Source organism: Rhincodon typus, chromosome 25 (genome assembly GCF_021869965.1).
Source record: "Rhincodon typus isolate 14 chromosome 25, sRhiTyp1.1, whole genome shotgun sequence".
NCBI classification, from domain to species: Eukaryota; Metazoa; Chordata; class Chondrichthyes; order Orectolobiformes; family Rhincodontidae; genus Rhincodon; species Rhincodon typus.
The window spans coordinates 43,923,425-43,947,447 of record NC_063356.1 but is presented as its reverse complement, the minus strand read 5'-3'; the positions used below and the strand labels follow the sequence as shown (position 1 = coordinate 43,947,447).

Sequence of the window (24,023 nt, the reverse complement as noted above, 5' to 3'; positions counted from 1 at the left end):
CACATTTTCTGAAGTCATGCTAAACATTTGTAAAGCATTGGTTGGCCAACAAGGCTATACTGTGGAAAATTCTGAACGCCACACTTCAGAAAGTTTGTCAAGGCCTTTGAGGCAGTGCAGAAAAGTATCATATTGGTATGATATATGCAGGACATATAGAGAGACAGCAAAGAAACTGGCAAAGTTCTCCTGGAGAAAAGAAGACAGAGGAGAAAATTAAAAGTGCTCAAAAATTATGAGTTTAATGGTAGCAAATAAGAAAATAATATTTTCAGTGACAGGTTTGATAACCAGAGGACACATTTAAAACAATATTCCAAAGAATCAGAAGCAGTACAGATCATGTGTTTTTTATGCAGCAATTTATAATCTGAAGGAAGCAGGAATTTGGGAGAGGGATTAATTTGATATCATTTCGAAAGATCCGTAAAGACACAGTGGTTTCTTTCTATCCTGTGTTAGTCAAGAACATAAAAGGGAGGTTCTGATGGCCTGAAGAGGTTACACAATTCTAGGACTGCCTCCCTGAACATTAGTCATTGAAACAATGGACAGAATGGCACTTTTAAAAAATTTATTCACTTGTGGGACATGGGCGTCACTGGCTGACCAGCATTTATTGCTCATCCCTAGCTGCCCTTGAATTGAGTGGCTTGCTAGGCCATTTCAGAGGGCAGTTGAGAGTCAGCCACATTGCTGTGGGTCTGGAGTCACATCTAGGAGGATGGCAGATTTCCTTCCCTCACATCAGTGAGTCAGATAGGTTTCCTGATCATCAGTAGATTCTTAATTGCAGATGTTTTAATTGAATTCAAATTCCACCATCTGCTGTGGTGGGATTCGAACTCGGGTCCTTAGAACATTAGCTGAATTTCTGGATTAATAGTCTAGTGATAATACCATTAGGCCATCACCTCCCTCTATAGCACTTTATCCAGCACATGCAGGATATTAGCCCAAACCTCATCCCTTAAAACACTAACAAAATTGTTCTCAGGTTTTATTTATTGGAGATTTTATATTGCACAGGTAATGCAACACAGCAAATTTATGAATTCTGGAATGTGGCCTTCAGTATTCCTCATCATCCATTTCATCCTCCAGAGAGTCTGCTCCCACCTCCTCATACTCCTTCTCCAAAGTTGCCAGATCTTCGCGTGCCTCTGAGAACTCTCCCTCTTCCATCCCTTCACCCACATACCAATGGACAAATGCACGCTTGGCATACATCAGGTCAAACTTGTGATCCAGGCGACACCAGGTCTCAGCAATGGCAGTTGTGTTACTTAGCATACAGACAGCACATTGAACTTTGGCTAGGTCTCCCCCAGGCACTACTGTGGGAGGCTGGTAATTGATCCCAACCTGACAACCAGAAAGCGTGAGGGAAAGAAAGGGAAAATAGTATTAGATAAAACTAACACTGATATCCATTCATCACATAGAAAAGGCCAAGTACATACAGAACTGTGTAGCACAATCTACTATTGTTTTAGATTAACACATAGCAACAACAAAACACAATGGTGTTGGAGAACAAGTCAGCCCAACACCAGGGTGATCTGAGACAACAAGGTGTAGAGCTGGATGAACACAGCAGGCCAAGCAGCATCAGAGGAGCAGGAAGGCTGACGTTTCGGATCTGGACCCTTCTTCAGAAATGGGGGAGGGGAAGGGAGTTCTGAAATAAATAGGGAGAGAGGGGGAGGTGGATAGAAGATGGATAGAGGAGAAGATAGGTGGAGAGGAGACAGACAGGTCAAAGAGGTGGGGATGGAGCCAGTAAAGGTGAGTGTAGGTGTGGAGTTAGTGGGGGATAGGTCGGTCCAGGGAGGACGGACAGGTCAAGGGGGTGGGATGAGGCTAGTAGGTAGGAGATGGGGGTGGGGCTTGAGGTGGGAGGAGGGGATAGGTGGGAGGAAGGACAGGTTAGGGAAGCAGGGACAAGCTGGGCTGGTTTTGGGAGGGGAGATTTTGAGCTGATTGCAATAAACAGAATGAGTAAATTTAAGATTAATTACGTAAGCAAGCATGAAGAGTTAACATAAGGCTCAATAGCCTTATGTGAATAACATTTTTTAACTTTACATCCAGTCTGAGTGAGTGACCAGTCATTAACATGCTGAATGCTCTATAATGATTCCCTCATTGGCCATCTTTGTCACCAGATATATTTCTCCAAGAAATTAGAAAAAAAAGGTTAGCTTGCCCATTTGTTTAAGTGGCTTTCAGGAAGAATCAGGATTAGGATTGGACAATCCTCTACAAACCAGATAGTGAAAGTCAATTGTCAGCACCCAACAGAATTCCAACCTTCCATTCAGATTACAGCAGTCACTATCTATTATGCTTCTTGAATTGCCCTTGTGACTTTACAGTCAGGAGGCAAGTAAGTTTCAATCTCTGTGGGACTAAAGTCAGATCTCTAAGACATTTTTTGGGCATTCATGACAAATCTGACAACTTGATCAGTTCCACTAAAATCAGCATTTTACTTCCAGATTATCAAACTGTGGGTTTTGATCTCTCATTCACTTGATTATTTGCTAGTATCATACTAGGGCCTTGGCCATCCAAACTGGGTCCTCTACACTCTGGAGACACCTTACTATAATAAGCAATTCCAGTCTAATTACAGCTATGTTGAACCAGTCAGTTTTGTACTCAGTTTCAGCAAGAATACAATTCAGAGACTGGGCTTTAACTCCTTTGAGTGAAGCTACTCACCTTGAACCCAGTGGGGCACCAGTCCACAAATTGGACCGAGCGTTTGCTCTTGATGGTGGCAATGGCAGCATTGACATCCTTGGGCACCACATCTCCTCAGTACAGCATGCAGCACGCCATGTACTTGCCATGGCGAGGGTCACATTTAACCATCTGGTTGCACGGCTCAAAGCAAGCATTGATGATTTCTGACACAGATAACTGTTCATGAGAGGCCTTCTCAGCAGAAATGATGGGTGCATAGGTGACCAACGGAAAGTGAATACGAGGGTAAGGGACCAGATTGGTCTGGAACTCCGTCAGGTCTATGTTCAAAGCCCCATCAAAGCGCAATGAAGCAGTTATTGAGGACACAATTTGGCCAATCAGCCGGTTGAGATTAGTGTATGTGGGACGTTCTATATCTAGGTTCCGACAGCAGATGTCATAAATTGCTTCATTGTCGACCATGAAAGCACAGTCAGAGTGTTCCAAGGTGGTGTGAGTAGTGAGGATAGAATTGTATGGTTCGACCACTGCAGTGGCGACCTGTGGGGCTGGATAAACAGCAAATTCCAGCTTGGATTTTTTTCCCATAGTTGACAGACAAATGCTCCATCAACAGAGAGGTAAAGCCAGAGCCTGTGCCTCCACCAAAACTGTGGAATATTAAGAAACCCTGAAGACCCGTGCATTGGTCTGCCTGCAAAGGAAAAGAATGAGATTTAGTCAGTCAGTGTGAACATTTAGCATTACAGATTATCCCCACCAATCAGGAAGAAACAAAAACAAAGTCAATGACTCTTACAATGATTCTACCAATTCTCACAACGTTGAAAATGTTGTGAACGTCACATACCTCCTGTGTCATGAATTTGAAGCTGACAGATCAACATTTACATTGACATCATCACTAACCAATTAGGTTTCTGAATTCTTAAATTCCAATACTATTCCAAAAATATACCATACAAAGTATTGAAAACTGCAGTTAAATTTCCTCATTTAATTATCTTGTGTTTTTAATGTATTTTTCCTTTTTCCTCAAACGCCTGGGTGTGGTGAATGAATTTTCTGCCCAGATACTCAATTAATGGAAGGCAACTCTTTCAGTCTAAGCAGATGCAGTTTACACAATTTCAAAGGATGCATTGGCAACATTCTATGTCAAAGGAGCGGTTTGGTCATTTGTATTTTTTAAAAAGAAAAGCTGAAGGATAAACTTAGAAACATAGCAACTGGGAGGAGTAGGCCATTCAGCCCTTTGAGGATGCTTCATCATCCAATATGATTATGTCTTATTCTCTACCTCAATGCCATAATCCCACTTTTTCACCACATTCCTTGAAGCCTTTAAAATCTAAAAATATATCTATCTCTTTCTTGAATATATTCAGCAACTTCACTTACACAGCCTTCTGTGATAGGGAACTCCATAGGTTCACTATCCTTTGAGTGAAGAAGTTTCTCCTTTTCTCAGCCCTAAATGGAAGGGTCACCGGATCTGAAACATTAACTCTGATTTCACTTCACAGATGCTGCCAGACCTGCTGAGCTTTTCCAGCAACTTCTGAGACCGTGATCCCTGTTTCTAGACTCCAGATCAGGGAAAACATCCTCCCTGCATTTAGTCTGCCTAGTCCTATTAGAATTGAATACGTTTCAATCAGATCCCCCCTCATCCTTCTAAACTCTAGTGAATACAGTCCAAGTTAAACCAATCTCTCCTCATAGGACATTCCTGCTGCTCTGAGTTTCAGCCTGGTGAAACATTACACACTCTCTACTCCAAGTATATCTTCTCTTAGGTAACAAGACTAAAACTGAATGCAATACTCCAAATGTGGTCTCACCAAGGTCTTCTGTAACTGCTGTGAGACATCCCTATTTCTGAACACAAATCCTCTTACAATTAAAGTCTATCTACCATTTGCCTTCCTAGTTATTTGCTGCACCTGCTAGCCTACTTTCATTGACTGGTATACAGGAACAGCAAGATCCTTTGTACATCCACATTTCCCAACATATCACTGTTAAAAAATAATACTCTTCCTTTCTATTGTTCATACCAAACTGTATAACTTCACATTTTGTCATGTTGTACAGCATCTGTTATGTGTTTGCTCACTCGTTCAACTGCCTAAATCACCTTGAAGTTTCTTTGCTCTCTTCTCACAACTCACAATCTCACCCAGGATTGTGTTGTCAGCAAACATGGAAATGATGCATTTGGTTCCCTCATTCAGGCCATTCATATGTATCGTGAGTAGGTGGTACTCCTATATACTTGTCCTTGTCCTTGTCATTCTAGGTGATAGAGGTTCTGGGTTTGGAAGGTTCTGTCAAAGGAGCAGTGCAACTAGTGGATGGCATACATTATTATATGTCCCAGAATATAATTTATAAAATTATGTTAGATTTATTCTCTATCATTGGCCTAATATTATTTGTACATAACCTGTAGATTTCTGCTGATAAAGCATTTTCATAGGAAGCCACAGCTAGGCCCATCACTTGAAAAGTGATCCTGTTGGGGGCTGTTCACAGAACTCCTACAGTGTGGAAACCATTGAGTCCACACTGACCCACCTAAGAGAATCCCACCCAGACCCACCTCCTATCCTATTCCTGCATTTCCCACCCTAGACACTGTGGGCAATTTAGCATAGCCAATCCACCTAACCTGCACATCTTGGGAATATGGGGGGAAACCGGAGCACCCAGAGGAAACCCAAGCAGACACGGGGAGAATGTGCAAACTCCACACAGACAGTCGCCCGAGAGTGGAATTGAAACCGGGTCCCTGGCGCTGTGAGGCAGCAGTGGTAACCGCTGAGTCACCGTGCCACCCAGCTGTTTATCTGAAAAGAAATTGGATATTCATCCATTCAATACTAACCACAGCATGATGCAATAAATGGTCTGCCACAGGGAGAGAGATGTGACAGATGTAGTGAGTGCTGTTCCACATTGATCTGTGCTATGTATGCTCTAACATGAAGAGTGATTCCAGCCGTCCAGAGTAAAGAATTGAGAGAACAAAATGGGAAATTGTGACAAGCACTGAAAGAGAGCACAGCAAGATGCCGAATGCAGTACAATGTAACATTTGACGAGCAGGGAAAGGACACAATCCTTAACTGGAGGCGAATAGTTGGAAACAGGTCAAAAGGCTAACATGTGTCTGAATAGTTCATGTGTCACTTCCCTGCACTCCCCAGCCCAATAATAACCAACTTTCGGACACGTTCCAGGACCATGTCAATGATTTATTTTCCCACAGTGTAATGTCCTCGGGCATGGTTGTTGGCAGCATCTTCCTTTCCTGTGATCAATTGTTCTGGATGAAAAAGCTGCCGGTATATCCCAGTCCTGATCTGGTCTAGAAGAGAAGGAGGTAACAAAAGATACTCAACAAATTGAGGCACTACACATAGGAAGGATTGAGCAACACCAGAAAAGGTGCTAAAATAGAAGAGGAGGAGAAATGACAAAAGAACTTGGAAAGAGTCAAAATTCACAACAACTGAACACTGGAGACCAAGCTTAGCTGTGATGAATTGCCAAGATTGGAGACACCCAGCCTCTTCAGCCTACTTGAGAGAGGACTTCACTAATACATAGTACAGAGAAGGGAATTCAGATTATTTTAAGTAAAATGTTGGATGTTGTCATGGGACACAGCTTCAAACTAGGAATCAAGTTGTGTGTCTGGTTTCGCAGTAAAAGTTACCACAAGAAGCAGAGAACCAAGTATTGAATGATAGTAAGGAATTTTATTTGATTAATAGCTTGGCTTTTGATCTTTCAGACTTTTTTAGATTTTAGAACAGTCCTTGTGAATTGGAAGGTAGCTAATGTAAACTCATTGTTCAAGAAAGAGGCAGAGATGAAGAGAGAGAAAATAGAACCAGGGTAGGTCAGTCAGCTCCACTAGAAAACAGTAGAATCTATTCTTAAAGACAGAGTAATAGGGTATTTGGAAAATCACAAAGAATTTATACAATTTTATGAAAGGGAAATTGAATTTGACAAATTGTTTGTTTCTTTGACATTGTAACCAGAGGATAGTTAAACAGGAACAAGTGAATATAGTACATTTGGATTTTCAGAAGGCAGGGGTCTGCAGAAAATTAGGGAAATATTAGCAAGGATTGAAAATAGATATTTCCCACCATTCCAATCCATTAAAAAGATTGGTTTTAGGCTGGCAAGATTTAACTAATGGAGTGCAGAAAGGGTCAATCCATGAGTATCAGTTATTGAGGCCATTCATCTAAGTTGTTGATATAGGTTCTAAGGGTGCAATGAGTACAGGTTTGCTGACAACTGAAAGTTAGGTAGCATGCAAGTTGTGTGGAGAACAAAGACTGTAAAGATTGTGGGTAGGTTAATAAGTGAGCACAAAGGGGCCCGTGTAGGGAAATGTGAACTCAGTCTCTTTGGTAGAAACAACAGAAGATTGCACCTTCTTTATTGAATGTTGGTGTCCTTGTACATAAATCAAAAAAAGTTAACATGCAGGTACATCAAGCAGTTAGGAAGGCAAACAAAAATAATCTGTTACTTTTATTGTGAAGGATTCTGAATACAAGTATAAGGAATTCTTGGTACAACTGTATAATATTAAAAAAAACAAACAGCACAAGCCATTCATTCACTACAGCCTGGGATCACTTAAAAAACAAACTGTGCGACCCTAAAATGTTCTAACTCCTACCCCTCCATACACTGTCTCACCCTCCAACTCCCACTGCTGTGGACAGCTGATTGATGGACTATGTCCAGGAGATAAACAGAAGGTTTCTTTGAAACATGGCAAAAATGCCAAACTCTGATTCACGTTGGAGTATCTGAGGTGTGAACTGCCCAAGTATCGGTAATAGTTATAACAAAAGACAACCCTGATAGAAATGTGCCAAGCCATATGTAAATGGGTCATGGGTGACGATGGGAACACCAGACAGACAGACATACTTTGATTAACGGAATGACCTAATTCTTCATAAAAACCAAAAGAACTGTGGATGCTGTAAGTCAAAAACAAAAACAGAAATTGCTGGAAAAGGTCAGCAGGTCTGGCAGCATCTGTGGAGAGAAATCAGAGTTAACATTTTGGGTCAAGTGAGGAAGGGTCACTCAACCCAAAGCATTGACTCTGATTTGTCTCTGCAGATACTGCCAGATCTGCTGAGTGTTTCCAACAATTTCTGTTTTTGTTTCTGACCTAATTCTTCACCTAATCGAATAGGAACAGGCATTGACCTGTGGACCACTGTGAAAAGGTGGGGTGGTCTGCACGTTAAGCAGAGAAGGGCGTTCTACCTTACAGACAGTTCTGTTCGAAAGCATTAGATCCTCATTAACAGACAAAGGTAAATTTCAGAACATCTTCCCACCATCACAGTCCCACTATCCTTACCTATCACTGAAGGCTCCAAGTCTACAAAGACAGCTCGGGGGATGTGTTTTCCAGCTCCTGTTTCATTGAAGGTATTGAAGGAGTCATCATTGCAACCAGTGATCTTACTACTTGGCATATTCCCATCTGGCTGGATTCCATGCTCCAGGCAGTACAACTCCCAGCATGCATTGCCAATCTGAACTCCAGCTTGGCCTACAGGGACAGAGATACACTCTCTCTGAAGGACAGGGCAGAGAAAACATGGCATGGTTAGTGTGCCCTCAGTACCCCTCATCAATATAAACCCTCCTCACTTCCGTCCTGCAATAAAACAGCCAAAAGACAAATCCCAGACAGAAAGCACACTACCGTTTCGAGTCTAGATGATTCTTCATCAGAGCTCTCCATGGATGTTGCCTGACCCGCTGTGATTTACAACATTTTGTGTTTTCAGTACAGATTCCAGCATCTGCAGTAATGTGCTCGTAAAAGACTGTCCAATGTGATTAAAATGTCTCAATGTGTAGCAGCATTCTTCCTGTGGCTCAGGGCTTTGCCTTTTCTCTCCCAGGTTGTACAGCCATCGCTGATCAAACATGCTGCCGGCAAAGCACTCCTACAACTGACCTGGGGCTGAATCCAGGTATGGCACGAATTTCGAGATCTTGTAAGTCTGCTTTCCTGAGTCAGGGACAATTTGCCTCCTTCCCTCTTTGTGCTGACTGGTGTGTGACTGCAGCAAGACACCTCACACAAGGTGACACACAAGCAGCAGCGGGGCTAAAAATGTAAGGGAGGCAGTTTAGAAAAACAAAACAAAAGCTTCCAATTCGAGGTTTGTCAGAGTTCTGAGAAGCTCTCCAGGTGTTGTGAACAAGACCTTACACGGACTGAGAGAGTGGGGAGAGCAGGTAGTTGTCAAACCGGCTCAGCCTGTCATCTCAGCACGTTCGTTATTCCACTGACAGGGAAAAGTTAAAGCAGACTCTTCATGATTTTATTTTTATTATCAATTGTGGGCATTAAACATATTAGAAGCAGAGCAAGACATTGAATCAATGAATACAACACTGGAGGTTTAAGCGAATTAGTCAAGGTTTCTTTAGGGTTGGACTAATGTCCACGGTTCCTGGATTCGAGCACAGCAACATTCTCACATTGCTAAGGTTAGTGCCACTGTGAGGGGATAGAGATAGGATCAGGAAAAGCCCCATTCACTCCAGCGGGGAACAGGAGACCCACTGACCCCCGCAGCGCTTGCCAGTGAAGAAAGATATCCCAGAATGAAACAACGGCGGGACGGAGGGTGACTTCCGCGGAAAACTGTCCCAACTTTTGGCTCTTTATAAACACCCAGCCCAGGCTCCAACCCCACACCCCCTCCCATTGCGACCCCACTCCCACCGGGCCCCGCTCCCAACGGGATCCCACTCCCATCGGGATCCCTCTCCCAACGGGATCCCATTCCCACCGGGATCCCTCTCCCAACGGGATCCCACTCCCACCAGGATCCTTCTCCGGGACCCCATTCCCACCGGGATCCCGCTCCCAACGGGATCCCATTCCCACCGGGACCCCGCTCCCACCGGGATCCCATTCCCACCGGGATCCCTCTCCCACCGGGATCCCGCTCCCACCGGGATCCCTCTCCCAACGGGATCCCATTCCCACCGGGACCCCGCTCCCAACGGGATCCCGCTCCCACCGTGATCCCTCTCCGGGACCCCATTCCCACTGGGATCCCGCTCCCAACGGGATCCCATTCCCACCGGGACACCGCTCCCAACGGGATCCCACTCCCACCGGGATCCCTCTCCGGGACCCCATTCCCAACGGGATCGCATTCCCACCGGGATCCCTCTCCGGGACCCCACTCCCACCGGGATCCCTCTTCGGGACCCCACTCTCACCAGGATCTCTCTCCGGAACCCTGCCCGCCCACCCCGCCAAGGCTCCTGAACTTACCGTCCTCCCAGCCGCTTCCTGCTCCCCGGGATTTCAATCGGAAAAGCTGCCCGCCCTCCCTTTAAATAGCGAGCGGCTGCGGGCGGCGTTTCCGCCCCAGCTAGAGAGCCGGGGCAGGGCCGAAAGAGCAGCCTTCCTCTCTCCATCAGACTGATCCCGGGCATCCTGTGGGGAGGAGCCTCTCAAAGAAGCCTCAGTTCTTAAAATAAATGTGTCCTTACTCATACCAGACTATATCCGAATAAATCTCCATTAAATTCTCTCTGAAGCCCCTACATCCTTTCTGTAATGTGCCCAGCCCAATATTCAAAGTCCACTATCACTAGCTAAGGAGTGTGTTGTCCATCTACGAAATTCCGTGTCACTGGTCATGGGTTTTGTGACTTCTCGCATGCTGATGAGCTAGATCCTAGAATACTTGTCCAACCACATATTAGACAGGTGTTTCAGGAGATGGAATTGGACCTTGGCTTTAAGTTCACTGGCAATCCTTTCTCCAGTTCCTTTTCCACACTTCCCCTGGCCACTGATGTTCTGAAAGAACCGTGTCCCTTCCTCCAAGTTAGTTTCTTCTGAACAAGTGTTTCTCACATATTAACATCAATGTTGTGTTTCTTGAGGGAAGCCTTCAGGGAGTCTTTGAAACACTTCCTTTGTCCTCCTCTCATTCAAGTGCCTTTGTTGAGCTGGTAGTCAGACTCTTGGCATTCTAAATATGCGGCCAGTCCAGTGGAGTTGGTTTCGGATGGCTATGGTCTTGATGCTGGTGCCATTGGCTGCCTCAAGAACATTGACATTAGTACACTTGTCCGCCCAGCTGATGTGGAAAATTTATCTCAAATAATATTGATGGTACTTCTCATGCCTTGATGTTCTAGGTTGATGCTTTGTGCGAGACATCTTTTAATGTGGGAATGTTGCTACACGGTCTTTGATAGAAGGTACATCCGGCTCCGATGACAAGAATGCCTGAACAACTAGGGATTTCCTTACTGCTTCAGCATTCATCCACCATTGCAACCATTGGTATGACATGAATACCTTCTGCTTGAGAATTGTTTGGATTGCACTTTGTCTGGTTCCACCCCTCCGACCTTATTGTCATGGGTGGCCCTGTTTGGAATTGAAAACTCCTGATGACTTCAATCTCAGGATCAACAGAATACTCAAGCTTCTCCACAGCAGCAAGGTGGTAATCCACAGGAAGGGTCCAATATTACAGGATTTGTTAAAGCCCTATTGAGGTTTGTATTTCATACCTTGTAATAGGTGCCCTCATGGTGCAGACGTAGTGTCCCTACCTCTTGGCTAAGGTCATGGTTTCAAGTCCCACCTGCTCTAAAGGTGGGTCATAACATGTCTGGACAGTTTGATTACAAATATCTAAACCTCGTGATAAAAGTAATTATTGTTAACACCCAGAAGAAACTGCCTTTAATACCCTGTGAGCCTATTCTGTAATATTTTCCACAGCACTGAGTATGCTTCCAATTCAGAATGTTACATTTTAACCAAAAATACATTACTTCCTAACAGTTAATTCCACCTATTAAAGTCAATTTCCACAACATAGCAATGCTCATTTGTAGCTCACTTTAAAGTTGCAACAAATTATTCTGTTATCATTTGTGAGTTTTGACACCATTCTATACAAACCATTGCAATACATGCAAAACAGAAGTGGCCCAAGAATGAAGGCTAATGAAGGCACACTCTGGCAAGGATTTATAATCGATTATCGTTATTATTTGTGAATTTGTTTGAAAGTAGAGATAAGTGAAGTTTTGGTTTTCCATTCAGAGAAGGTAACTTGTATTTTTTAAGGATCACAAAGGTTTATCTGAAAACCTGCAAGATACTGATGGAGAAGGCCCAAAGGCAAGTTCAATTCAGAATTTTACTAGTGTCAAAATCTCCCCACCTCCGCCCTCATCCCATGACCAACCCTCCCTCTCATCCCTGCTCCTTGACCTGACACAACCTGTCCACCTTCTCTCCCACCTAACTGAGCAATCCCCACCACTGCCTAGCTGCACTCACCTGTCACCATCCACCTACCTTCCCAAGCCCGACCCCCACTCTCTCTATTTATTTGAGCTCCCTTCCCCCTCCCCCATTTCTGAAGAAGGGTCCCGACCCGAAACATCAACTTTCCTGCTCCTCTGATGCTGCCTGGCCTGTTGTGTTCCTCCAGCTCCACACTTTGTTATCTCTTCAATTCAGAAGAATTGATATCAGCAGAAGGCCAGTTTAGTTTTCACAATGTCCAGGCCAGAGCTAGAAAGAAATCGCAAGCTTTTTTAGTATTTCAGATGGACAAGGCTTGGATAAGGCCTGATCTTTTCTTAGAAATCAGTGAGAAAATCAATGTGTTAACTTGCCTGTGTTTCAGAGACAGACAGAGAAGCCTAACTGGTGAATGTGCAGAAAGGAAACACAATATTTCTTTTTACTGTTTATCTTTCCAAATTGTCTGACATTAATGGCTTTGTCTTTTCCCCCCTAATCTTTTGTGTAATATATTATGTTATTTTATTAAAAAAAATTGACTGCCTCTTGTGAACATGTTCAATGATTAACCAAATTGCAAAATTTTAATGCTTGGATCTTTCGTGGACTGAAGAGGTTTTTAAAAAAAGTAAAAACGCCAACTTAAAAATGGCCACAATGATCACCTGAACAAGCTCCAGGAATCTAATGTGAATAAATAAAATTGTCAGAACTAAAATGAACACTTTTATCAAAATATATTGAAGGTGAGAAAAAACTTATCTCCTATTTTTAGTTTTCACCTGTGTAATAAGTTTCACATATTTCACATGATTAAATTATCCAGCTTGGAAAAAAAGTCCCCAAATATGGGAATACATGAATGAGCTAAATTTCAAGCAACTGATTTCTCACAGTATTGGAGATATATTTACACCAGCGGAATGGGAGTTTCTCTTTCTGCTCTCTATTAGGAAGCATAAAACAACCACAACAAGAACTCAAAGATATTGCAATGTTGATGGCTGCTGCTGATCCAGGACACCACTAACCAACCCTGCTCTCAGGTTAATACTTTACACTTCCAAGACACCATAATGATTTTAAACTGCATATTCTTATATCCTCTCTATTATATCAGAGACGATCCCTTTTTTAAAAGAAAATCTACACTTGTTTGTGATGTCAAAACTAATGCCTCCATTGATATTTGATGTCACATCTTTATTATTTTTATTAGTAAGTAGTAAAATTCCTCTGTGCTTCACTCAATAAAACCTTGTAATTGCCTCCTTAATGTTACTGGTGAACTAGTTAACTTTATTTTAACTGGAGTGAGATATAGCTACATGCTAAAAAAAATCTTAGTTGACATTGACTGAGAAGAAGGGAACCGATTCACCACTCCTCATCTGGTCCTAACACATTTCCTTTGCCTTCCTAATTACTTGCTTTATCTGCATGCTGACATTTTGTGACTCATGTACATGCACTGCAGCATTTTACTGTTTCTCTCCATTTGAATATTATTCCACTTTTTGATTTTTTTTTCTCCCAAAGTGGACAAATTCACTTTTTCATTGTTAAGCTTTTGGCCATTCGCTTAACCTAACTATATTCCTTCACAGACACTATCCTCACAACTTGCTTTCCTACCTATCTTCACATCATCATCAAATTTAGTTACAATACAGTTGGTTCCTTCAGGTTATTAAGATTGTTGATAGGTGAGATTGTAGCAATGATTCCTGTGACATTCCGTTAGCTACAATTTACCATCCTGGAAATGACCCATTTAACCCGACTCTGTTTCCTGCTTCTAGTCCTCTATCCAGGCTAGTATCTGCCCAACACCTTTAGCTCTTATCATGAATAGTAACTTTTATCAAGTGGCATCTTTCAAATGCCTTTTAGAAATCCAAATACACATCAAATGCTTCCCTCTATCCATCCTGCTTGTTACAAAGAATTGGAATAGATTTGTCAAACATGATTTTCTTTCTCAAAACCATATTGATTCTGCCTCATTGTATAATGATTTTCCCAATGTAGAAGCAATGGGATAGTGTTCATCAGAAAAGGAAATGCTTGGTTTTATTCCAGTGAATATCAGCTCACATATAGCATTAGACTAAATCTTGCTTTGGATAATCATATTTACCACATATGAAGTCAGTGTTGGAGGGTTAAATGGAGGCATTAGTTTTACATTGCACTCACTGGTCCTGAAGACAATTGATTCCAATGCCCTCAAACATCAAAATTGTTCGACAACAAAAACTTATCCATTTTTGTCTGTCTGTGTGATTTTTCCTCCATATTGGGATCGAGCTTGCAAACTCTGAGGTTGCTTTATTGGGGACATTCTGTGGTGTGGGTTCTCATGTTCAGCTAGCTGTACACCTCTCTCCTTAATATCCAGGAATTCTTCATGCGAATCAATCGAGCAAAGCTGAACTCTGATGAACATGCTCCCAGCCCAGTATGCAGCACTTTGCAGTAACCTTGGCATTAGGAATTTTCTCCTGCCCCACTATGATACAAACAGATCTCAGACAGTGAAGATTATAGAATCCTCATAGTGTGGAAGCAGGCCGTTGGACTCATTGAGTCCACGCCGACCTTCCGAAGAGCATCCCACTCAGAACCATCACCTTATCCTATCCCTGCATTTCCCATGGCTAATCCACTTAGCCTGCACATCTGGAAACCAGAGCACCCGGAGGAAACTCAGGCAGACAGGGGGAGAATTTGCAAAATCCACATAGTCGCTGGAGGGTGGAATCGAATTGGGGTCCCTGGCATTGTGAGGCAGCAATGCTAACTCTAGAACCACCTTGCCGCCACAGAAGATGGAATACATTTAAAATAAAAACAAAGTGCTGTAGAAACTCAGCAGGTCTGTCAGCATCTGTAACAGAGTTAGCGTTATGATGTTAGAACCTGAAATGCTTCTGGTCGCATTTTTTATAATGCCAGTAGGTTGTTCAAGTTTCTCAGCCTTAAAGAAATGATGCAAGAACATCTGCTTCATATACTGTGATCTTCATTCTGAGACAAACTCTTTCCAAAAAAGTCCTTGAGTTTGCAAAATTATAAAACTTCCTTCAGCCCAAAAAACATCTCGGTTTCCAGAGACTCAACCAATTTTGTAACGAGATTGCTGCTGTCCTTTTTGTTCCATGAAATCTTTGTTCATCAGTTTGTTGTATGGCACTTTAACAAATACCTTTTGGGAGTCAATGTACACCTCATCAACAGCATGACCTCCACCAATTCTCTTAATTACCTCACTAAAAAAAAATTCCAGGTAAATTTAACATGATTTGCACTAAACAGATCCAAACTAGCTTTCCGTCATCAATGTGCAATTGCTCAGGAAACTGTTAGCTGTGTCCTGAATTATCATTTCTAAACACCTCCCATCACTGAGACTAAACTGTAGTTGCTGGTCTTATCCCTAGTCCTTTTTTGAACAAGGTATAATATATACAATTCTAGGCACCACCATTGTATCAAAGCAGGATCAGAAGATTAGTCAGTGCCACCCTTCCTTCTCTCAATATCGCTTGAAGTATTTAAATTGTTCTGGTGACTTATCAACTTTGATTTTAGTATTAGATTGGCTAATTGCAATTCATGATAATCTTTGCCAATTTTAACTCATCAGTTATGACATGATTCACCACGATTTTGTCAGTATCACCTTCATTGCTAAAGACAAATGCAAAGTTTTCAGTACTCCATGCATGTAATTATTTTTTGGTCCCTAATCTGCTCCATTCTCCCTTTACCATTTTACTATTTTTATGCATGAGATGACTTTAGGCTTCAAGAAGTGAGCAAGGGATAAACCAGGAAACTACAGACCAGTCAGTCTAACCTCAGCAGTTGGGAAATTATTGGAAGCATTCACAGGGACAGAATTCACCTGCATTTGGAGTGGAGAGTCAGAAAGTTTAAGGTCATTTCTGACCAACTTATTGATATTTTTCAAAGAAGTGACCAAAGTCCTCCAGATGAGGTCAGTACTTTTGATGTAGTCTATTTGGACTTCAGCAAGGCTTTTGCTAAGATCCTGCATGGCAGACTGAAAGCAAAGTTAGGAGTCCATGGGATCCAAATAAATTTAGCTAATTGGATCCAGAATTGGCTGAGTGGCAGGAAGCAGAGAGTGATGGTGAAGGAATGTTTTTCTGACTGGAAACCTGATATCCAACTGGGCTCTGCTGGGATTAGTGTTGGGGTCCTTGCTGTTTGTGCCGCATAAAAATGATTTAGACTTTAGTGTAAGGTGATTGATCAGTAAGTTTGTAAGAAAATTGGTGGAGTGATAAATATTGAGGAGGATAGCCTTAGATGACAAGAAGATAGACAATTGATTGACTAAGTAGAAAAAAGGCATAAATGGGCCATATTCTGGTTGGCAAGAGATAACAGGTGTTGGAACATAGGGAATCACACTTGGCCTTAAAATTTTCACAATTTAAACAAATATCTTGGATGAAAATATCAACAGTATGGTTCCATCAAGCAGAAGATACAAAAACTTGAACACATGCATCAGCAGATTCAAGAACAGCTTCTTCCCTGCTGTTATTAGACTGCTCTAATTTCAAATCTAATGTTGATCTTGCTTGCCCATCTCCTGTGCAGCCATAACCTTTTATGTCTCACTCTATCTAAGCACATTAGGATCTGTATGCAGGCTATGATCTGTCTGCACTGCTTGCAAAACAGAACTTTTCACTGTACATAGGTACATGTGACAACAATAAATCATATCAAATCAAGACAGGGAGGAAGATAAATTGTGAAGAGAACATAGGATTCTATGATAATTCTTACAGTGTGAAAGTAGGCCATTCGGCCTCTCAAGTCCACACCAACCCTTCGATGAGTGTCCCACCTAGACCTACCCCCGACCCTATCCCTGTAACCCTGCATATCCCATGGCTAATCGACTTAACATACACATCCCTGGACACCACGAGCACTTTAGCATGGTCAATCCACCTAACTTGCACGTCTTTGGACTGTGGGAGGAAACCCACACAAACACGGAGAGAATGTGCAAACTCCATACAGATAATTGCCTAAAGGTAGAATTTAACTTGGGTCCCTGCCATTGTGAGGCAGCAGTGCTAACCAATGAACTACCGTACTGCCCAAAGGTGGTTTAGGATGCTACAAATGAATAGACAGGTAAAGCTGGTGGGCAAACAACTTGCAAATTGAGTATAACATGGAAAAATATGAAATTGTCCACAATGGCAGGAAGAATAAAAGATGTTACCTAAACGGTGAAAGATTGCAGAGCCTAGATATAGAGGGATCTAGTTGTCATAGTGCAAATGAAAATGCAAATAGCTAGTATGAAGGCACAGCAATTAGGAAAGCTCATTAAAGTGTTATCACATATTGAATGAAATTGAATACAAAAGTATGCTTCAGCTTTTACAGGGCTTTGGTGAAACCACATCTGGAATACTGTTTTAGTCTCTTTATGTAAGGAAGGATATTAATGCACCAAAAGCAGCTCAGAGACTAATACCCAGAATGGGTGGGTCATACTATGAGGAAAGATCGGATAGGCTCAGCTCAGTGGAGTTAGAAGAACAAGAGTCAACTTGATTAAGTCAAAGAAATTTTAAGGGGTCTTGATGTGGAGAGGATGTTTCCTCTTATGAGAGAATCTAGAACCAGGGGGTCACTGTTTATATAAAAAAAACCAGGATCACCCAATTAAGACCTAGATGAGGAGAAATTTTTCACGGAGAGTTGTGAGTCTTTGAGTATTTTTGAAGCAGAGATAGGTTGAATCTTTAGAAGCAAGGGGGTGACAGATTACTGAATGTAGGCAGGAATGTGGGCTAATCAGATCAGCTGCATAACGAAGCAGCTCTACCCATGCTCCTCTGTTGTCTGGTCATAACTTTGATAAATCTAGCCCATTTCAATATTCATTGCATAGAATCTATGATTTTCTATGATGGTTCTAGGTACATGGAATTCTGTAACACCTCTGGCCTTCTAAGGCCTAATTTTGATTTCTGTAGCTTCGCCAATGTTCCCAAGAAATCCTATTCTCTGTTTCACAAACTCGCACTCTTCATTCAATGTTCGATCTGCATTTTATAGGATTTTAATGACTGTTCTTACTCTATGATCGTGTCTTTCTTTTGTAGATCCACATAATGTACATGTTGCTGACTACCCTGTCAATAATTTCCAATGTGTTTGACATTACATTTGGCAGAGTCAATCTATTAAAGCAATAACGTCCAAAAGGTCTCATAAATGCAGGCAGCTTTCTAGAGTCCACATCCAGAAAACCGCTGAGTTTGATAAAGAGGTGCTCTCAGCTAATACTAGTAGACTTTCGTCCACACACCATTGGGTGAATCTAGCACTCCACTGCTTTATTTAACAGAATTAAATTCAGAGATTCTTATCAAACCATTTAGTTTTGGCACTAGAACCAGATCTGAAGACCATTGTGTTGGCACAGTAACTGGTGATATCACCCTTTGCCTTAAGCTACACGCTATTTCTTCTGCACCTCTGCCCAAGAGCAGATGTGGAACTATTCTCAGTGTGTATAAGCAGATTGGTTTTACACTATCCATTAAGGTAACATGATGCTTGGTTTTCAATTCCGCAAACCTCGGAATAATTTTGGAAACTCGGTTCAAGAGTCACTTGCTCATTCTGTAGCTACAATCTCATCAACCTTAGCAGTTTGCTTTAGCTTTAAACATGCTTTGTGGAGTGGATAACATTCTTGATCCTGAATGAGAGACAGTCTATGATTTCTCATGCATTGTACCTTTTATTTTCAATAAGGTTTCTCCAGCACCATGTGACTTTATGGAAGATGGTCGCAATTTAATTCCAAACCATTTAAGTTGATCCATAACATCAAAAACCCTTGTATCTAGTTTAAATTGTGGTGTCCATTTGCTTCCAGTGTGATGTGCCAGTTTTTGTTTTTAAGATCATTGATTTCCCCCCAAAAAAGCTCTTTTTTCCTGACTTTTGGCTTTCCCACTTCTCAACTCTGCTTTTGCTTCTCAGTTGTCTGCATTCTAACCTGATATGATATTGTAAGATGGCTTGCTTTTCTAGTTTTTTGCACCGTGCTGCCCCTGTTAGGCCATCATTTCTATCTGTTTGGATGCTCCTGCCTCATTGAAGAAACTTCAAAACGGTAGTTTTTCTGTTTTGGTGGGGTGTGGGTTTAGTGCACTTTTTTGTTTGTCTTTTGTGAACTAAATCACTTCACTTGATTTTTTGCTGTAGTGCATCATTTTCCACTCAAACGAATATCCTGTTCTGGTTCCATGGTTCTCCTGAAACAGAAAGTTGCACTTCTTCCTCTCATGATGAACTGCTCTGGCTCATAAAAGATTGACAAAGCTTCACCTGATACTCAGGCTATGATCTGGTTGCATATTAATTCTGTCTTCAACCCTTCAGCAAAAAAACAAATCCGTGCTTTAAACTGGTGTGATGTTTTCTATTAAACTTGATCCAAACAATCATTAAATTTGTACAAACATTGAAATAATGTTTGTCATAGTAATGTCAGTAATATCTCTTGAATGATTCTAATCAATGCCCTATCTTACTGTTACTCTGCTCAAAGCATAATGGGCTGACTTGGTCTTTCAAGCCTTTTTGAGCTTAGACTGTTCAATAACTGCCTAATCTTTTCTTTGGAGTCTCCCACTCCTGAGCCTGGTATGGTCCTCAATTAACCTTGAATTATTGCAGGACTGGTAAATCAGCTTATGCTTTTCCTGAGCACTGGAGATGTTTTTATGAAGCAGTGTTTGTCCTGCTTCAGGTCTCCGCTTTCCAGACCACTGTGCCCACAACATAGAATTAAGGCAACAATACGACCAGCCATTGCCGAATGGTTCAGCAAGCTCGATGGACTCAGTGGTCTGCTCCTATTTCTTATGACCTTAAGGAATCTATAAATTGCACTTCACCTTTTTTCTCATCCCTTCCAAAATAATTTCAGTTTAAAACTACAGCCTAGTTTAGGGTATTTGTTGTCAATATCTTTTCACAAAACAATTGCATCTAATTCTTCCTATTTGTATACTACTAACTGTTCACTAATCTTTTAAAAATATTCCTTATCCTTGGATACACTCTATATTTATGTGGCATCATTTAATTATTCCATTATATTTCATTCCTCTCCACATGCACTGTGGGAATGCAAATGGCACAGCCCTACCCCTCTCTCAGCCGGAGTAGTGGTACAGCCCTCTTCCTTCCTTGCAGGAAAGCAGCTGCACAGCCCTATCTCCTCCCTGAGGGATTGCAGTGGCACAGCCCTCACCCTCCGAGGGATTGCAGTGGTACAAGCCCAACCAAACACCTCACATTTTCTCCCACTGATTGCAAGATCTGATTGGTTCTACTCTTCAAAGACAGCACACGATATTCAGAACAGTTTTTTAATAATAACAAAAGAATGGTTCAAACTGAGCGATCATCTCGTCAGAAATTATGCGGCATGTGACGGTGAAATACTGGTCAGTATGCCAGTTGAAGAGCTCTGCGTGCAGCCCACACCATGGCTCACACAGACATCTGCAAGGAATGGTCTGTTGGGGTTGCCATGTGAGGAAGTCTGTGTCCAGCCCTCAGTCTCAGGCTGCAGGCAGAGTGTATACAGAGAGCAAGAGAGACAGAAGCACCCCACCAGTGGATTGTGCTGTAACCCTGTTGGCTCATCACCTGCTACTCATGTTGCACTCGATCCAAAGCCACGTAAAAACTCTTCTTATCGTCTAGGCAGTGCCAGCCAATGGGCCCTATCTCACAGTCGGCACAAACCAGATACTTGATATTGTTCACGTTCTTGGTGAAGCCAACATTCTCAAAGGCATACATGTCATCAACGAACCAATGCTCTTGTAGCATGTCCCCTTGTACTGAGCTTTCCTCAGTCCCCAATGCCACTCTCTGCCTCATTGATGGAAGAAAGAGCTGCAAAATAAAATATATCTTAAATCACAACGCTGAATCAACACCAGCTCACCATAATCATGAGGCCACGTCGAAGCATAATCAGTGTTTTGAGCAGGCCACCAAGGGGATGGATAGAACAGTGTGTACGGATGTTATCTGTATGGACCTCCAAAGGCCATGCACAAGAGATCAACAATAAAAATAAACAAATACAATTAAAATCTGGAATTAATTGCTGATTGTCATTAAAAAACATCCGGCTCACCAATGTCCTTTAGGAAAGGCAATCCACCATCCTTAATTGTTTTGGCCTAAACATGACACCAGACTCACAGCAACGTGGCAGAGTCTTAAATAATAAATAAACAAGCAATCCAGCACTCAGATCAAGGGAAATTAGGGCAGGGCAATAAATGCTGCACTTTCAAGGCTCCCCAGCATGTCACTTCATAAACTGTGATTATAAATTATATCCCGACCATCTCAAACTCAAAGCTAAGGCAAATTCATTCCACTGCTTCCCCTAAGCTTCCACTCTCTGCCCAAATGACTTCATCGCCCAACCATCCAGCCTGAGCCCACTTTTCAGCTCTCGTCTTTTCCTACCTACCAACCTTGTGTCACAGCCCATTCCCCTCTCTCCGTTCCCCTGTTTCTCTGTGCGTCCCAACTTCACACCCTCCCCACAACACCTCCCTCGCCGGCAACCCATCCTCACCTTGCCCACTCCTCCCTGCATCCCATCCCCTCTACAACCCTCCTCTCTCCCCTTAATCATTCCCCCACATCCCCCATCCCTTCCTTTCCCACCACCCCCCTTCCCGCCCCCCACCTTCTCTCCACCATCCCACCCCCTACACACCCATGCCCCACTCTCTCCTCCCCTTACCCCACCTCTCTCCGCCGGTACCGAGCTGTACCGGGACTCAGCACACGGGAGCCGCACCGCTCGCACACAACCGCCTTTCCGTTCCTGCCGGCGGCGTTAACCAGGCCGGTGGCCCGGGGACCGAGCGCAACATCCGCCTCTCCATCCCCGCTCCGCTGCTCCATGGACATCGGGGGGGGGGGGAACAGCTAACTTCCGCTTCCGGTCACGCCCACATTTTCCTCCCCCTCGGACACTGATCCCTGCACAAAGTGTCCGCCCGGATCCGAGCATAACCACCCCGGGCACCAAGGCCCAACCTTCAACAACCTTCTGGGGGGGAAGGTGGGATTGGTGAGACATGGGTGGTGCTGGGGGTAGAAATTATGGAAGGGGTCGTGCTGAGCGAGCTAGGGGGTAGAATGGGGAGATATGGTGGTGCTGGGGAAGTAGGAAGTGGAGCAAGAAGAAGCAGGCGTTGGATAGTGAAGGGTGGGGCTTAGTGATGCTGGGGCCTCCATGTTGCCATTTACCTCAACCTTTGGTCCTCCTGCTTAGCAATCCATCTCTGTCTTCAAAATATTCAATGATCCCACCTCCACCACCTTATGTGAAAAAGGGTTCCAAAGTTGCACAATTCGTTGAGAAAAACATTCTCACCTCTACTAGGGTGATCCCGAATTTTTAAATCGAGCCATCTAGTTCTGGACAGATCCACAAACAGCATATTTTCTGCATATATTTTGTCAAAATAATTAACATCTTATTTGTTTCAATAAATCACCCTTCACGCTGTGAACTCTATTGAAAACAAGTCTAGCCTGTCCAACCTATCCTCATAAGTCAAGCCACTTGTGCTGGATATTAGTCTAATGTAACTACCCTGAACCTCTTTGAATTCACTTCACTTTCCTCAATAAGGAGAACAAATCTATTTTTTTCCCTCAGACTTTAGAGGGACACTGCGTTGTTCAAGGGTTAATCAAATTATAAATATCTCCCTTAGTGATCGACCTTGAAATCACAATCTGTCAGTTTTTTTTGACTGCAAGTGAATTAACTGAATAATCATGCCATATCCCTCATTCTAGAATTTCCATCACCCTGGTTCCATGAAGAATACAGGAGACCGTGCCTGAAGCAGTACGAGGTGAATATAAAACTGATGTAACAAACTGGTGAAAAAGCATATGTCGCAAGTGGTAGACAGATCTAAGCACTTTGACAACTAACAGATCAGATCTAAGCTCTGCATTCCTGCCACATCCAGTTGTAAAAGATGGTGGACAATTAAACAACTCATTGGAGGAATAGGCTCCATAAATATCCCATCCTCAATTATGGGCCAGTCCAGCACAGCACAGCAAAAGATAAGGCTGAAGTATTCAGAACAGTCTTCAGCCAGAAGTACTGAGTGTATTATACATCTTGGCTTCTTTCAGAGGTCCATATCATCATAGATGTCAGTCTTCAACTAATTCAATTCACTCCACATAATAGCAAAAGATGTTTGGTGGTGCTGGAAACTGCAAAAGCCATGGGTCCTGACAACATTCTGGCAGTAGTATTGAAGACTTCAGCTCCAGAACTTGCCATGCCCCTAGCCAAGCTGTTCCAGTACAATTACAACACTGGCATCAACCTGATAATGTGGAGAATTACCCAGGTATGATCTATGCATAAATAGCAGGACAAATCCAACCCAGCCAATTACCGCCTCTTCAGTTTACTCTCGATCATCAGCAAAGTGATGGAAGGTGTCAGTAACAGTGCTATCAAGCAGCACTTGCTCAGCAATGACCTGCTCAGCGATGCCCAGTTTGGGTTCCATCAGGGCCAGTCAGCTCCTGACCTCATTACAGCCTTGGTTCAAACATGGACAAAAGAGCTGAATTCCAAAGGTGAGGTGAGAGTGACAGCTCTTAACATCAAGGCTACATTTGACTGAGTGTGGCATCAGGTCAATGGGAATCAGGGGAAAACACCACTAGTTAGTATCATATGTGGTACAAAGGAAGGTATTCTGGATTGTTGGAGGTCAGTCATCTCAACTCCAGAACACCTCTTCAGGATTTGCTCAGGGCAGTATCCTAGGTACAA

General features: G+C 42.7%; 1 protein-coding gene and 1 pseudogene across 1 annotated transcript; both read right to left on the bottom strand.

The window, feature by feature from the left end:
* Positions 1–216: 216 nt before the first annotated feature.
* On the bottom strand, positions 217–8,348 carry LOC109936011 (annotated as a pseudogene).
* A 12,176-nt stretch (positions 8,349–20,524) lies between these two features.
* Positions 20,525–22,156, bottom strand: rabif (RAB interacting factor). The gene is made up of 2 exons (XM_020534626.2): positions 21,950–22,156; positions 20,525–21,073 (listed from the first exon to the last, which is right to left on the bottom strand). Exons 1-2 carry the CDS (start codon positions 22,112–22,114, stop codon positions 20,825–20,827), a joined length of 414 nt encoding a protein of 137 aa, XP_020390215.1. The 5' UTR covers positions 22,115–22,156; the 3' UTR covers positions 20,525–20,824.
* Between the last annotated feature and the right edge of the window lie 1,867 nt (positions 22,157–24,023).

Coding starts and splice junctions, on each gene's coding strand:
- rabif (XM_020534626.2), bottom strand. CDS start 22,114: ATGTCCATGGAGCAGCGGAGCGGGGATGGAGAGGCGGATGTTGCGCTC. Junction 21,074..21,949: donor CTCGGTACCGGCGGAGAGAG/GTGGGGTAAGGG, acceptor TTTATTTTGCAG/CTCTTTCTTCCATCAATGAG.